Source organism: Lycorma delicatula, chromosome 7 (genome assembly GCF_047948215.1).
Source record: "Lycorma delicatula isolate Av1 chromosome 7, ASM4794821v1, whole genome shotgun sequence".
Taxonomy (NCBI): Eukaryota; Metazoa; Arthropoda; class Insecta; order Hemiptera; family Fulgoridae; genus Lycorma; species Lycorma delicatula.
Window position 1 is genome coordinate 8174058 of NC_134461.1, and position 17396 is coordinate 8191453.

The 17396-nt window shown below is 30.2% G+C and overlaps 1 protein-coding gene across 3 annotated transcripts in view; it reads left to right on the top strand.

Moving 5' to 3' along the window:
* LOC142327334 (BTB/POZ domain-containing protein 7) overlaps positions 1 to 17396 on the top strand; it is a 59776-nt gene that overhangs the window by 10212 nt on the left and 32168 nt on the right. For all 3 annotated transcript variants that reach the window (XM_075370279.1, XM_075370278.1, XM_075370280.1), the window contains exons 5-9: positions 3307 to 3489; positions 6640 to 6876; positions 8622 to 8754; positions 11943 to 12145; positions 15655 to 15842. In XM_075370279.1, coding sequence (XP_075226394.1) covers positions 3307 to 3489; positions 6640 to 6876; positions 8622 to 8754; positions 11943 to 12145; positions 15655 to 15842 — 944 coding nt within the window. The remainder of the gene's footprint in view (positions 1 to 3306; positions 3490 to 6639; positions 6877 to 8621; positions 8755 to 11942; positions 12146 to 15654; positions 15843 to 17396) is intronic.

Below are 17396 nucleotides of genomic sequence, written 5' to 3' on the forward strand. Positions count from 1 at the left end.
ATCATAATAAAACACCTTAATGCCATAATAAATGATCGCCGACTGAAGGAGCAAAAACCTGCTAATACCATAAAGATTTGATTAGAATTTTTTGGGTATAATAAAAGCAGCCTTCATCATGCTGAGGTGCCAAGTTTATTTAACAGTCTACTAAAAACTACATCTGATTGAACTGTTCTCAAGGGTGTTTAGATTTATATGAACACAATTCTGCTGATTTCTTCAGCATTTTATAACAATAGATGAAAAAGTAAATCATCATTTTATACCAGAAGTATGGGTGTAAGTGAAAGTGCACCAAAGAATGCAAAAATGGTTCCATCTGCAGGAAAAGTCACGACCAGGGTTGTTGGGATTCTTTTGGTGTATTGTTCATAGACTACTTGAAAAATGGCTGGATTTTCACTGGGAAGTATATTTTACTGCTGTACCGATTGAAGGGTGCTATTCAGACTAAATATCCACACTGCCAAAAAAAAAAAAAAGGTGCTCTTTCATTATGATAATGCACCTGCATACATGTAACATGTTGCTGGAAAACTCCATGACCTATGCTTTCAAATGCATTCACATGCTTTAGATTTGGCTCCTTGCAATTACTTCATATTTCCAAACCTGAAGAAATAAAGATTAATAAAGAAACCTGAAGCTCAATGAAGATTCACTTGAAGTGATGAGATCAAAGCTGAGATAACCTCTTATTTTGATGAGTATGACAGATTGCATTATACTGAGGGAATTATAAAATTAAAAAATTTCAGAAAAATTTTTTAATTATAAAATTAAAAAATTTCAGAAAAATGTTATGTTTTCTTCATTAAGCTAAGAACTTTCAGAATGATCCTAGTACTTTATCAAACAGTTCTCCCCATTTTGTTTTTTTTATAATTCTGTTTTTATTGATTTTTAATATTGATTTATTTTATTATTTTGCTTATTATTTGTTTATTTCATCAACAAAAGACATGCAATCAACTATTTTATTAGTATTCTGTTAATTTATTTTGTAGTCTAAAAAAATATATTGTCATTAAATAAAATGAAGTGAAGTGATTTAAAAGCAACTTGTTTTTAGATCACAACTTTGTATTTAAGCACAGAGTTTTTCCTTTTTTATTAATGTAATAGTTTAAGTTTCTTTTTATTGTTTTTTTTATCAAAAATTATGAATTTTTAAGGGAAGTTAGATCACGTAAAAGATTCTAAATGTCAAGTTACTGTCAGAAAAAATACCTTAAATACTGTCAAAAAAAAGAGCTTTAATAATTTTAAACATCAAGATTTATGAATAAATATCAAAATATTTTTATCTGAATAACTTTGATTACCAAACATGTGTGTATATTACATCAAACCTATTTCAAGCTTTCAAATATTATTTTTAAGTTGGCATAACTACTTTTTTTTTATTGTGAAGGTTTTCTAATATTATGGTTTATGCTTTTGCAAAAAATTATGAATTTGATGTTAAGAATACCAATTCAAAGGAAGAAGTGTTTAGGTTCAGAAATGGGATCTGGTTTTAGTGTGTGACATTAGAGCTACAAGCTTGCTTTTTAGTTGTGACCTTCTGATAAAACATCAAATTTTACTTGTACACAAAAATAAAATTTTATAATTTTTAAAGAATAAACTTTTAATAAACAAAAAATAAACTTACTATTGTTGGGATTTGCGAAACAATGCACTAGGACTATGTTGCTTATGCTTCTCTCTTGAGTTTTCCAAAAAAAATTACAATAACACAACAAATAAAAAAATATTACTAACAGCGATGAATAATACACAATACTTATAAAAATAAAGAAAAATGACAATAAACACATTTGACTCGGTACTCCCATAATTAGTCTACTTGAGATTGTAGAACCACTATTACGTAACTACTTGTACACATCAGAACTTAACAAAATGTCTTATTAATATTATAATACTATGGAATAAACCAATCCAAAATTAATTTTAAACATAATTTGTCAATATAACATGTTACATTTTCAATAATAATATTTTTTAATGTTATTAAAAAAAAATCGACGGATAAGCAATCTTCTGATAAATTCATGATGTGTTTTTATGTAAAGGCCTTTGACATTAAATTCTCATACCTGTAAAATCATAGTTGATGAATTTCCTGATTACTTTTCTTAATATAATCGCTGCACTAAACTAACCATGTCAAAATTCAACAGAAAACTGACGCTTTCCGATGTTCTCATCGGTGTAACCCCACCACTTTTTCTCAAAATTATTAAGTCTGTTTGAGTATGTGTACTCACACAAACGTAATGCGGTTTGTATAGAAAACATTTGTTCATTTTTCAACCATGATGTCATATTTCTTAAAATTCTATTTTTAGAAGGAATTTTTGATAACTAATGACTCATGCTACTATTAATTTAATTTTTACGTTTCTAAAAAATATCATCCGTCAACGTATTAAGAAATCATATAATAAAATAAAATACAAATAAATTCACCAATTTAAATAAGCAAATTCAATTTAATTTAAATTTAGGTCAGAATTTACAATGGTTACAAAGTCTAGCTTACTAGAAACAAAAGTCCTTCTACAGTGCTACCCCAATAAGCTGCAGAAAATAAACATTTGCCCTGCTCCTCACCAGAATATATTGATATCCCTAGTATGCAAAGAAGGGATAAGAATCCCTAAGACACATTTAATAATATCATAGTAAACATTTTAAATAATCCAGACAATTAGATGTATTAAAATGATTACATGGAGATATTAAACAATCCGTAAGTCGTATTAAATGTGTTCTTGTCTCCGTAGTAATACTGGTGTTATGATTACAATTTTAAACTTTTAAGTTAAGTCAAAAGCAACTTTAAGTTTTAAAATTTAGTACCAAACTATTTGTATGAGTATCATTTCCTATTTTTTTCCCATAAAATGAAATTCCAGTTAAGAGTCAGATATTTTACTCTAATAAAAATGTAAAGGATTAAAATAGGTACCAAAAACTAAACATCATCTGACTTTCAGAGTGCTTAGATTATAAAAATTTGCTGGAATCATCATTATACTGTATAGAAGCCTGAGTAAACTACTGTTAAGAATTTAGTAGAAAATCTGCATTAAATTTAATTATGTTTTTTATAACCAAATTCTGTGAAATTTGGGTACCATTATGTATTGTGCTGTTTCACATTAGTAGTAATGTTTATTGATTTATTAATTTTAATTGAATATTCTTCATGATAATAATAAATAAATATATTTAATTATCTTACACATATCTTATCTTATATTAGTACACATATTTTAACTGTTTTAACAGGTACGGTGCCCGCATCTGTCTAGAACTGAGAACACCTGGTGTTGATGTGGAAATGTTCTCCGCATTGTTGAGGTATTTATATACAGGTGATATCAGTCCTCGTGATGGAAATATTGATCTCAATCTGCTTCGAAGACTCGGTGAAGAATTTGGTACACCCAATCCATTGGAAGCTGATTTAAGGTAAACTTATTTATCTTTAAATAAAAGTAATTTGTCTTTATCAACAAATTTAATTTGATGATTCGAGGTCTTATGTATATGTTTTAGTATGGGATGACCCAAGATAAACTGAACCCAAAGTAAGCGAAGAACACATGAACTGTAAGGTGATATACAGATAAATGAAAAATAAAAACCTACTTACATGGGTTCCTCTGTCTTTACAAATCTGTACGGCTGGAATTGTTTACCGCCACAATCCAGGCACAGTTTCTCCCGATAAATCACAATCAGTGCAACATGCTGTAACTCGTCCCAATTTGTCAAGAATTCGTGGATTATTCTGGTAAACCTTGCCCTTCAGGTTACTCCATAAATAAAAATCACAACTGGACAGATCAGGTGATCATGGAGGCCATAGATCCTTCAAGACAGTCGACAGTCCTGTCAGGTGTGAAAACAATGCACTGCTTCCAAGGAATCACGTGCTGTTAACATGAACATGCTGTACCGTGAATCCTTATTACCAGCACGGTAATATGTGAAATGTTGTTTGTCTGCCATTGTTTATTCTACAAACAGTTGGAAGATATCAGCAATGTAACACGCAGAGTTCTCTGTGTCTCTGATGAAAATTGGTCCAATGATTCTTACCCCGACAGCACACCACACTCCAATCCATTCATCATGCAACAGTAGCTCAAATATTTTTTGTGGTTTTTGCCAGACCAATATTGTGAATTTTTCAAATTAACATAGCCACTGAGATGGAATCATGCCTTGTCCATCATGAAGTTTGGATCAAGTAAACCACTTTCAATTTCCTGCAGTAGTTGTGTGCAATACTGTACCCATATACCATGGTCTTTCGGCTTTAATTCTTGTTTGGCTTCAGGTACTTTAGGATGCACTGGCCTGTTGTTCTCGACACTCCTACCTGATGTGGCAGACGCCTCATGAACTTAGTGGGGCTCTGCCCCGGAATCATCTGCGAAATCCGGTGTGAATATCTTCCTTCTGCACCTTAGTTCTTTTCCCTGGCCAGTATTGATGCTTCTTATCAAGCACAGATCCAGTTCACTCAAACTTCTGTATGAGCTCATGTATGGATGACTTAGCAAGTGAATCACTATTGGACTGCGTGGAATTTTTCTTGGACTCCTTTGATCAGTCTGCTCTGTGTGTAATATTCCTTGATGATGAATATTCTGGTATCCTTCGTCAATGACATATTTGTGTGTATGTGCACTGGTAGGTGGTTAGCTTTATCTGAACTATATTTCCTTCACAGATACAGCTTGTGTTCCCCTCCCACCTGTACTTTTCTCCTCTCGCCGTTCAAGGTCAATGTGCTTAGCTCACTGTGAGGTATTCAAAATGTTATTGCTTGTTGCTGTGTTGAATACCCTAGTACTTTTCAGTTTCTCCTCTCTCATGCCTAGTTTGGGTTATCTTGTGAAATTTATCTTGAGATATTAATTCAAGATATTAATTTCTGGAGTACTATTACTGACTGATGAAATTCAGTTGGTGATGGGTATTAATAGAAGGAGCTCATAAAAGTCATTAGAGACAAGGCAAGTTAGTAAATGTGTAGAATAGTTTGAAGTCTAATAGTAAGAGAAAATTTTAGTTAGAATCAGAAGAGTGAATCATCTGAGGGGGAAGATTGAGGAAACCCTTGTACATGATCTTTTTTGTTGTCACTGACACAAGTTTTTCTGTTTCTTTAGCTCAGTAGTAAATGTTGATGGGCATGTTAATAGAACGTTTATTCCTGATGCTGTAAGGTTTTTTAACAGATTTTGTTTCTACTCTGGCAAAAAGTCTAGAAGTAAATATATTACTTCAGATTTTATAATATTACTATCATTTATTTTAAGTCAGGGTCTCCACAGCACCTAACAGTTAAACATTTAACTTAATGATGTAAAATAATATAAAATTTTATTTAATGAGGACTATTTATTGGAACTTACGTATGTTTGTGTTATCTTGATTTCTCTTTACTAAATTATCTTTTTTATGATCTATATGTTTGTTTTCAGTTAAATTGGTAGTAGTGTTTTATTTTAATTTCAAGTATTATGTTTTCAGTGTAACAATATGGAAATATTATTTGTATATCTAACTGCATATTTCCCATACAGCCTTGTATATATTATTAAAATTTATTAAAGTATGTCTAGGAATTTGTTAAATCATGATGATTGGGATTAGCACCCAGACAACCAAAATGTTGTGCTAGATGCAAGCTCCTCAACATCTTGGCTATGAAGCTTTGCACAATATTACATATGCTGACCGCCTTCTGAATGTTATTATTATTTTTACTTTATTCAAATTATAAACAGTTATTTTAAAATGCCTAGGATTTAAAAAAAAAAATAAAACATTTATTTCTACAGTAAAGATAAATATTTAAAAAAAAATAATTTGAGAGAATTACTACTTGTGCTTTATCAGTGATTAAGTTGCTTGCCAAATTGATGATAAACCTTTTAAAAGCATTATAAAAGCCCAACAAATATAATCGAAATGATTAATTATAAATAAATAATAAAGTATTGAGAGTCTGGTGTTACCGAGAATCAAAGTCGCAGAATCTCATACTTTCATGGATATATATTGATAGGTTTCTTTACAAGTAAGAAATTTATACGTGTTCACAATTTATCAATTTTAACACTATGTTTTAGTAATGATAACTTATAAAGTTTAGAAATCTCAATTGATACACAAGTTGGTGATTTAGACACCTCAGATAGAACTACTGGGCATCTCTATGCTTACTCCTCCTAATGTAATACAATTTATATTAAATTCTTTTTCCCGTTATAGATAATGTTATACAACCTATAAACAATCTCAACAATATGTAGGAAAATAACAGTCTTTGTTTAATGAGAAGTATTTATTGGAACTTAGCAGTGTGTATTAGTTTTAATTTTCTTTCGCTGATGGTGTTCTATCCTTTGATAAATTAAGGAACTTGTATAAGTTACTATATTAATTAAGTTACTTATGTATAAGACAATTTGTGTTATAAAACCTTACGACCTGACATCTTTCTTGGGCCACTCTGTTACTTGATGATTCATGTTTCTCTATTGGTTTTTGCTAAAATTAAGTGACTGTATTAATTTTTTATTATATTCATTCTTTCTTTAGATATTTACTAGAAACAGGTGATTATGCAGATGCAGCGCTTGTGTTTACTTCAGATTCTGCTAATGATTATCACCGTCCAGATTCTGGAAGTTCGGAGTATGGATTTCGTCCTAAATTGGAGTTGCCTTGTCATAAAGCAATCCTTAGTGCCCGTTCTCCATTTTTCCGTAATCTTATACAAAGGAGAACTCGTTCCGGTGAAGAACATACTGAAAGGGCTCTTCATATTCCTACCAGGTAATTTTACTTAAATGCAGACACTCTGTTTTTCTTCTTTTGGTTTTTTTTTTTTTGCTTAAAAGAATTAATATAATACAAATCAAGATAATATACAGATTCATATTGGTGTCTAGTAAACAACAATTCATACCTCTATCAGGTTTATTTATTATATCATATATTATCTGTGTTTACACATAGATCTGTGCGTGCATGTGTGGTGTATGTGTGTGTGAGTGAGTGAATTATTAGAGTAATTAATAAACAGTACTCATTAAATGAGAGGTTCTTTTCAATCCTTAGTTTTTTAACTCTATTATGATTTACATTTATTATTAAAGCATAAAGAAATAAAAAACATTTTTATAAAGAAAAGAAATTGTAATAATCGGTGAGTAACTGTTGGTAGGCTGGACATGGGAATAATTCCTAAATAAGCCAACATTATTACTAAAATAATTAGTAATTTTTAACTTTTTTGTATTTTGACTTGTACATATCTTCTATTTTATATTCAATAATTGTGATCTCCTATTGTAAATCCCAACTTATGTCATGGCACTGGAAAGAAATTAGTCAAATAGCCTCTGATGCGTTTATTTATTGGTGGAAACTCTTTAGTTCAGTCTTATCATCATCTTCATATCTTTCCTTTTTTTAATTATTCTGCTACGAAAAGCTTTGACAGTAGCATCATTGCTGAAGGGATCTTTAGTTAAATTCTGATTGTATGAATTTTTTGTTCTACGACAACATGAAATGGAACAGAATGCAAGGGTAGCAGGAGTTAATTATCTTCCCACTAATCGCAGAACCTGGACAAATGTCCCTTGCTACTGTGTCTTTCTTTTATCGGTTGGGTCAGTATTTATTTAATGGCGGTTATTGATTTTTTTGTTTTATTTATGGACAGTTGATTTTTTCGTTCCGAAATGCAAAATAACTAATAACTGGGGCTGATGGTAGAAGACTAAGCACATACGAGCCTCGTATTCCAGTGTGGTGGGTAATTAGTAAGGAGAAGTTAGGGAACTTCTTCATTCTGGTTGCTATTTGTGCTGCATCTCGGCTGGGTTTGGTCAGCCAACTTCAGCCGTGGTGGTGACTCGCTTCTTGATTCTCCGTTCTTCTTTCCTTTTTGGCCTGTCTTTCTTAAAGACAGCATTTTTCATCAAGAAGACATTTGTAAAAAAAAAAATATGTGATAATGAAAACAAATAGTTATAAACAACATCTCAAATTATTTAAAAAATTTATAAATCTAACAAACAGATGTAAAGACTCATTCAACAGAATTCTACTTAAACACAATTAACTCAAGAATTGCAGTTTATCTTTTTTAAGATACTTGCAATGTCTTTTCTGTATATATTTCTGTTATAAAACTGTTTACTAGTTAAACAATTAAAAATATTATTTCAGTACAATAACTAGAGATAGAATTTTTGTTTTTAAACATACAGTTCCTAAGATAATTCATGAAATGATGTAAAATTGTATGAGAATAAAAATTAAAGTGACTTTAATTTTATTAGATATTTTGTAGAATTTTTGTCAGAATTAAAAAGCTCATTTATTGTATGTATGAAAAAAATACAAAAATCACTATATTTATCCGAAAATATTAATAATGATAAAATAATACCCCAAAACTTTGATGTCTTTTTATTAGCCAGATTACTCTTATCATATTAACTCTACATAAAGAATCATATTGGTGTGTAAAGTATTTATGATATAAGAAATATTTTACTTTGTTTCAGAATTGTCTTGGATGAAAGTGTTATACCAAAACGGTATGCGAGAGTTCTACTTAATGCTATTTATCTAGATACAGTTGATTTATCACTTATATTAAGAGGTGGATGTGGCAACAGTGCTGGTAGTTTAGGAGAGGTGGGTTGAAATAATTATAAAGTGTCTTATTTTTGTTCTGAATTAAACCTAGAATGAAAGTCCTGAATGTGGCAAGAAAATTTACATTTTTTTATAATTGTAATTGAGGCATTCTTCATTGAGTGTCTGGGAATGAATCACAATAGAAGCTACAGGAAAGGATGCTGATCTTATAAAGGAACTTGAGTACAATTTTGGAGCTGTTTAGATAATTTAGTAATAATAATAAAATCTCCATAAAGTATAAAATATAACCTAATATCTGGAAGGAGGAGCTGGACTAGAAATAGATGAAGATAAGTCTAAATAAAACAAAAGCGATGGATGAATGCTTCCATTTAATTTACAGCATTCACTAAGTAAAAATACATTTCTTTTACTTTTTTTATTAAAAATTTAATTATCATATGGAACAAAAAGTTAACTGCTGTGTAATATGTAACAATTGTTGACTCAATTTATCGTAAAGGAAAATTTTCAGAATGAAATGCATTTGGTGTTTTGAAATTCAGAAATATTTAAAAAATAATAAATATATTAATCTTGAAATCAGCTGTTTTCCTTTGACATCCTTAGTAGAGTTCATGACTTAAATTCATTTAGCTTTTGAGTACGTAGTCATCTTAAGGCCCACAGATGAAAAAATGCACATTGGAACAATGCACCAAGTAAATATGTCCAGAAACCTACCATTTCTAGATTCCAGCAGCTTTTCATGTGATTGAATTAGTTTTTTTTTAAATTTGTGACTGAATTTGTTGTGTGAAGTTGAATATTTGTATTTAGTTAAATACATTTTATATAATAGGTGTAATTATGTTATGATAAATTCATAATTAAATATAAGTTTCTTTTTTTTGTCATTAATGAATAAACCTTTTATTTTTTTAATAGTTTTATCATATAAAAATTGTTCTAAATAATAATGATTGGTCATTTTCAATCATTTGCAACTAGTAACATACTACTATGCAAGCTGTTAAGATAATCCATCCTAAGTTTAATCCCTTGCTTTTGTATGTCGCACAATAAATTATGAAAAAGTGGGAATGCTATTAAAAGTACAGAATTAGTAAATAGTTGCTAAAGTGTTTTTAGCTATGTAAACAATAATAAACTTATTAGTGAAAGTGTAGGGTTTTGGCAGAGAAACATCACATATTTAAGTGGTTGTTCTAGCAGCTTGTCTAAGGAAGTGAAGTATGTGCCCTTCAGTAGTCTGTCTATGTCATTTCAGTAGTCGGATATGCAGCACTGTTGTTTTCTCTATTTTTTTAATGACAATTTTGTCAAGGGACAGCATTTATTTCCTTGCAATTTTGGATTTTTATTAGTTGCCTTGTTGTGAAAGCAGTCTTGTTCTAGACTAACACTTCATTTACACTCATACATATCATCCTCATTCATCCTCTGAAGAATTATCTAAATGGTAGTTACCGGAGGCTAAACAGGAAAAAGAAAGAAAGAAAGGTAGAAAACTTCAGAATATGTTTGATATTGAAAAGAAAACCTCCAGGCAGGATGGCAATCAATCCATACGCCATAGTATATTAAGCTTTAAGATTGTCAGATAAGATTTCATCATAAGGCTGTGTTTCTTCCTGGCATGCTAGAAAGAAAGAGTTAGGGATCTCAAATTGCAGTGTTTGATAAATTCTGCATTTTTATAAAATTATTATTATTATTATTCACCAATTAACTGCAGTTAATTGGTGAATAACATTGAATGAACACATTGGTGAATCACCAATTGTAATTGGTGATTACATGCATTGTAAAACATTTGCTGTAAATATTTTGGCACAGTCGATAGATGACATAGAGGTATTCATGAGTCATGAAGTGAGTCGACTTTACTGTTTCAGGGTGTTAGGAAACAGTATTTTTGTTATTAGACTATTGAAAGTCTGCAATCTTTTTCATGAAAATGTACATTATGATGTATTTCTGTTTCGGTATCGTGCGGCAAAAGCTTTATCATAATAAGTTTTTATTTATTCAAGCATGAAAGTCGGTCGGTTGCTCTTTGTCCAGTTGCTACTTGCTGTCCTTTCTGTAGATTTGGGATTGACACATAACTTGTAGAAACAGTGTTTCCTTTGTCAATCCCGCTAGATGGTATACAATGTTACACTTATGTCAACAAGACGTTACACTTGCGTGCAATAAAAATGCACACCAACAAATTCAATGGTTTATAACGGGAAATATTTTTGGGCATGTAATCTCCTAATGTATGATATTTCATGGTCTCAGTCACAGATTTGCCATGTGGAGCTGCTTCAAAAGTAAGATTTTAATTCTACCTCATTTGAAATACTGAAACCAGTTCAAGATGAAATTGCATCTCTTTTCCACTTAAAAGAGATTTGTAATAGGAAGTTTTAAATTTAGGCTGCAAGGTAGGCGATGAACTTTGCAAGATAATATCGGATAAAAATTATAAATGGTATGGTTTTTCTTTTAAAATTATCTATGTAAATTTTATTACAATTCAGAATTGGCGTGGCTTTAATAATTTCAAAAATATTCTATTTTCCTACTGAACCTTTATCTAATATTATTGTATGTAAAATCTGGACCATCCTTGCAATACAGATTCTGATGAACTAAAATCAATCAATTGTGTAAAAGTAATTAATGTAAATATTTTTTCAAAATAACACCATTTTGAAAAGTATATTTACATATTCTCTACTTTATTTAGTCAGTTCAGATTTTTTGTATTGTTCAACGTGTACTCTTGATATTTTTTCAGTAGCTTTCAGTAATATTTTTAATCTTGAAGACATATTTTGTGTTAAAAATTTATAAAGAAACTCTTTTTTCAGATTTGTTGAAATTTGCTTAATTTTTATTTGATTATTAAACCTTAGGTTTCTAAAATTTAAAATTAAGCTTAGTCATGATAAAAAAGTAAAATCCATGTGGTTTTGTTTTATTTTTTTTTGTCACAGTGCTATTACAAAATGATAAGTATGCTATTGTAGGGTTGCAGGTTGTAAAACAAATGAAATAACTTGTTCAACATACAATCGTCTGACTACATGGTAGATGGTGATTGTAGATGTACAGACCAATAATCAGGTTCGTCGATCGGAATAATGTGATTGAAATCAATTGTATGAACTAAAAAGTAAATTCATATTGCTTAAACTCTGATTATGAAATAATTTTCTTTTTTTCAGGTTGAAGCTTTAACTCATACAGGAAGGGCGAGACCTAGTCCATTAGAAGAAGCTATGGAGTTATATCAGATAGGTAGATTCTTAGAACTGGATATTGTATCACAAGGTTGTGAAGATGTTATATTAGAATGGTTGAATCTTGAATCACTTCCTGGTGTTTTGCGATGGGGTAGCCAACCTCATGGTTCTGCTTGGGTTCACAGGTCAGATGTTTATCTCAGTTAAATCTTCTTTTTTTTATTAAGGAAAGGAAATAATTAACAAACTTGCAAAGCTGTCAAAATCTTCTGTAATATAAACATTTCTCATGAGTGGAATTTTTGTATTTCAGAATATCATCCTGTTCATATTGTTTTAGGAGTAAGGAAGGTGATATTGCAGCTTAATTATTTTAGCAGAACAGCTGCAAGTATATTAAAGTGTAAAGTCTGATGAATCATGTTCAGCGCAACTTGCTCTAATTCATCCCATTGGATGTCGGTGATGGTGTTGCAGTGTATCAAGAATTCATGGATTATTCTGGTAAACCTTGCTCTTCAGATTGTCCGCAAATAAAAAATCAGTGGTGGACAGATCAGATGATCATGGTGGCCGTAGATCCTTCGAGACAGTCCTGTGAGGTGTGAAAACTGAATGCACTGCTTCCAAGGAAGTGTGTGTTGTCGTGCTGGTAATACATGAAGTGTTTGTCTGGTGTCGGTTGTTCTACAAAGGGCTAGAAGATGTCAGCAATGTAACACGCTGGGTTTACTGTGTCCCTGAAGAAAATGGGTCAATGATTCTCGTTCCGACGTAGCGCACCACACTTCAATTGTTACATCATGCAGCAGTAGCCTGAATATTTGTCGTTGGTTTTCGTCAAACCTATATTGTGAATTTTGCGAATTAATGTAATGAGGTGCAACTACGCCTCGTCCATTATGAAGTAGAGATTTGGATAGAGTAAACCACTTTCGATTTCCTGCAGTAGCTGTGTGCATGATAAATACCGTTCACATTTATTGTGCTGTCTAGGCTTTAACGCTTGTAAAGCCATTATCTATAAATTGACTGTATGAATCTATCGATGTTTTATTATCTTCTTTTTGGAGATTTAAGTAGCACATTCCAACTTAATCATAAAGAAATTTCTATACTTAATAACAAAAATAAATAAATCATTGCTATTTCAATTGTATTAAAAATTAACATTTGTTTCTTTTAAGTTCAGGAACTAGCTATGTTTCAGAAGACTTGACGTTCACTGCTGCTAATTTTGTAACAATCATATTAATTTGTTACTTCTTCAAAAATTGTCTGTACTTTTTACTTACAATTATATCTCCTCCTCTGTTTGGAAATATTGTAGTTGTTCTTGAGGTAAAGTATTGACCGGAGTTTAACTTTGAATTTCATTTCAATATTAGAAAGAACTTTTCTCATCTTCTTTTCTTGATCATTTGTAGAGTCATGCTACAATCCTATTATTGACATTTAGCAAATTTATAAACTTTTCACTCTCTACTTAATGTGGATTCATTATGTAACTGCTGAAGTTTCATTATTTTCACTGTTTTCAATCCCTTAATCAAGTGGTCTTTGAAGTTGGAATTAAATAAATTTAATGATCTCTGTATTGATTTGATGTTCTTCTCAGGCATGTGTTGAAAATTCTTTTTAGGAACGGTTTGTTGGGCGGGCAAAGATTTTTTCTGATATTATAAGAGTTACTTTCAGAAATTAATTCTAGGTTATATCATCTCAAAATATACAGGATCTGTTAAAATAAAATTTTTTAGCTGAGATAAATTAGAAGCTTCTATTACAAATAATGAAAATATATATTTCTTAGAGAATACAATTTTAATTTACAAATATATAAAAAATTTTACTTAAACATGAAACTAAGTAGATTTTACAATTTGGTTTCAGTTTTAGCCCTATTTATCACTCTAAGGGTGGTTTTACAGGAAATTCCTAAACTTTTAGAGTAAATATTATTGGAGTGAATAATCAAGACTGATTTCATTATTTGATTTTAATTATTGTGAAGTAGGCTGGTTTTGAAAAATTAGTTTTCTCGTTTCTTCTCCTTCAGATAACAGAGAAAAAAGTCACTTTGCTCTGGTACTTACCCCCAAATTGGTAGTTACCTGCAAGGTCTCGTGTTTGTAGCATTTCCAATCTTGGCATCTTGTTTCAACCCCGTTTTTATTTAGTAGCTCCTTACAGATTGCTGAAAATAATATTTTCTTACTTTTTCTAAGTACCTACTATAGAATAACTACACCGAACTTCAGTACCTTGATGCTTCTAAAATAGAAACATTAATGATAATGAATCTGTGAAGATTTCATGTATAAATTATATCTACCTATAAAATGGTAGTGAGCTTTTTCTGTTCATGCAATTAATAACTTTTTCTGAAATTTTAAAAAATGACAAAATTCTATTCAGAGTAAGCGAATTATCACTTTATTTTAAATGATTTTTGAAAAACCGTAAGTATTTGTACAAGGGTCCTTACTAAAATTACAGATAAAAAATAATGTTTTTAATTTTTAATTTAATAAACACTGCTGTTGTATTTCCTTTTGCAGTTAGGCTTAACCGGTTAATTAATATATAAAAATTTACTTGTGCTCTTGATCACAAAATAATATAAACATTATTATAGTATGATTCCTGATCCCCTAGGGAAAGACATCCTCCTCCATACCTAGCCCTGATGGGCTTTACTGGAGGTTAAGCATTGTAATATATTTATATGTATATGTTTTTTTTACATGACCTGACACAAAGAAAAACACATCCTAAAAATGGAGTAGCCATTCAAAAAAATAACTAACACCTCATCCCAGAACCTTGGTAAGTAACCACCTTAGTAAATTGTTGCAAATGATTTCCTGTTCCTTTATTCAGTAACCAAATAAACTGTTGCCAGCATCCCAAACGTACTGAAGTGTAGGAGATGTTCTATCCTTCTAAGTAGAGTGCAGGTATTACCTTTTATAGCTGAATTTCACTTTCACTTCCGTGGATTTATCATGCTGATATTTGCCTCTTCAAAGAAGGCAGTAAGAAACTACTTCATTTTTCCTGTAAGCTTGTCACTGAATGCTTTTTTATTGAGAATGGCTGATGTCATTTTCAGGAGTGATTTTTGACATATTTTGGGTTACTTGATGGTTACAATTGTGGCATTTAAACATGCACCATAGATAGAATAACATCTTTGAAACATCATAAATTTATTTATGAAATAAAGTAAATTATCAATTAAAACGGAAAATTATATAAACAACTAACCCATTAAAGTAATAAATTTTAAAAACCTAGTTACCTCAACATTTTCTAGAAGCTGAAAAAATCATATTGTATTTATAAATACTAAACTAAATAAAATTATCGTTTATCAGTAAAATTGTAATTTTTAAAATGATTAGTTGCTACTTCACGTAACCTGTGAACTGTGCAATTGAAAGTAGTTTTATTTTTATTGATTTAGCTTTTTATGTAATTATTTTGTTTTAGAAATTCTTTGCTGTGATGAAAAGAACTTTTAATATTCATCATTTATTTGAGTGATATGTATGATTTTCTTTTTAGAGATGCTAATTAATAAGCAAAAATATCATCTCAAGTACGTTCACTGAGATAATATATAATAAATCGGATGGATTGGTCAAGTAAATAGAGTAACTGTGAAAAAAAATGTTTTAATCTATTTCAGACAAGCTAAACACTTTTTAAGGGAGGAATTTCCAGCTGTGGCACAGTCAAATGTTCTGCATCAGTTGGATAAGTCACATCTTATAGACGCATTACAATCTCATTTCCTACAGGCTAGTGAATTGGAAATACTACAAGCTGTATTAAAATGGGGTGAACATCAATTAATCAGAAGAATGGAAGACAGGGGTGAGAATGTACATTTTTATTTTTATATAACTTTGTGTTTGTGTATATTTTATTTTCTGTTAATATTATCAAAAAAGTTGTAGTTAAAACTAACTGATAATACAAAATTGTTGCTAGTTTTTAGTAGAAAGCATTGGCCTCTAATCGATGAAATTTATTGAAGAAAAACAATTATTATTTGTCCTACTAACTTCAAATCTAATACTCTGTTAAATGAAGTGCTTCATGGCATTAAAATTCGTACAGATCAGTTTGGGAAGGAAAACAAAATCATCTAATAACGCTTGAAATTATTATTAATGATACTGAGAGGAGAATCCTAAAACATGTTCCTGTTAAATAAAATTCTTTATGAATTAGTTTGTCCATTTCAGCGACAAAACTAATCTAATTGTAAATCATATCTCCAGTTGTTTTAATAAGCTGGAGAACCATTGTATATGGTTGGTTAATATTAGTTGCCTTTCGAATGAACCAAAAATTGAAGATTAAATTAAATTTCATTAAAAAAATGTTCAACATCCACAGTTACAGTAATAAATGTAATAAATATATTTTATTGTAAAAAATAGTGTTGTAGATCGGATTAAATGCATTTCCTATTTATAATTTTGCCCATAATGAAAGATAATCGACCTGATACTGTGGAAGAGGATGTCTACTGTAGTTTAGGATACTTTCTTATTCTGATCGTGTAAATTTATGTGATTAACAACTAGTCCTGACAGTATCTGTTTTGGATTGGACTTTTTCTATATGACCGCTAATTTTTGCTTTAGTGCCTCAGGAGTATCATCAGAAATTATTATTTCATTACGCACCAGTTGTAAAAGGTGTGCTTAAATTTTTATTAAACTAAACGTAAAAATATCCATTTTTTCCTATTTCCCTAGATAAGTTGAAAACTGTTGATTATTTTGATTGTTATTATTTGATTTTTAAAAAAGTTTTGATTCATTAATTATCTTTAGAGATATAGCCGATCAAAGTAGACCGCCATTTACAATGAAACAAAAAGTGCGGAAGGGCTGTTTTTTCAACAAATACCTTTAGCTTTCAGAGTACTTTCCAGGTGTAAATTTTCAAAAGTGTAATAATTTTGATATGCACTATACAAAATATGCATTTGTAATAATATTTTTTCACAAGAATATTTGATTTGTGTCAGCAGTGCCGTGCTGTAAGTTTCAAATTCAAATACCATACTGATCTTATCAGATAATTTATTACTTTTTCAAAGAATTTATTATCTTTTAACAACAAAGCAAGCTTAGTGTCTACTTGTTTATCAATAATTCTAGATATTTAAAAAAAATATAATAGTGATTGTGGATTGTAAAAAGGGTAATTTGAAAAAGTAAAAGGCAAAATTTATTGTTATTGGGCAGAAAATGTGTGCTGGGGAAGTAAGGATAGTGTTAAGTACATTAAGTCATATCATGACTGAATGACAGTATATCTCATATGTTCCTTGATCATTTTCATCCGTGACTGATAAAATTGTACATATCGCGTATAAATTTTAATATAGATATACTGAAGTGACAATTCCAG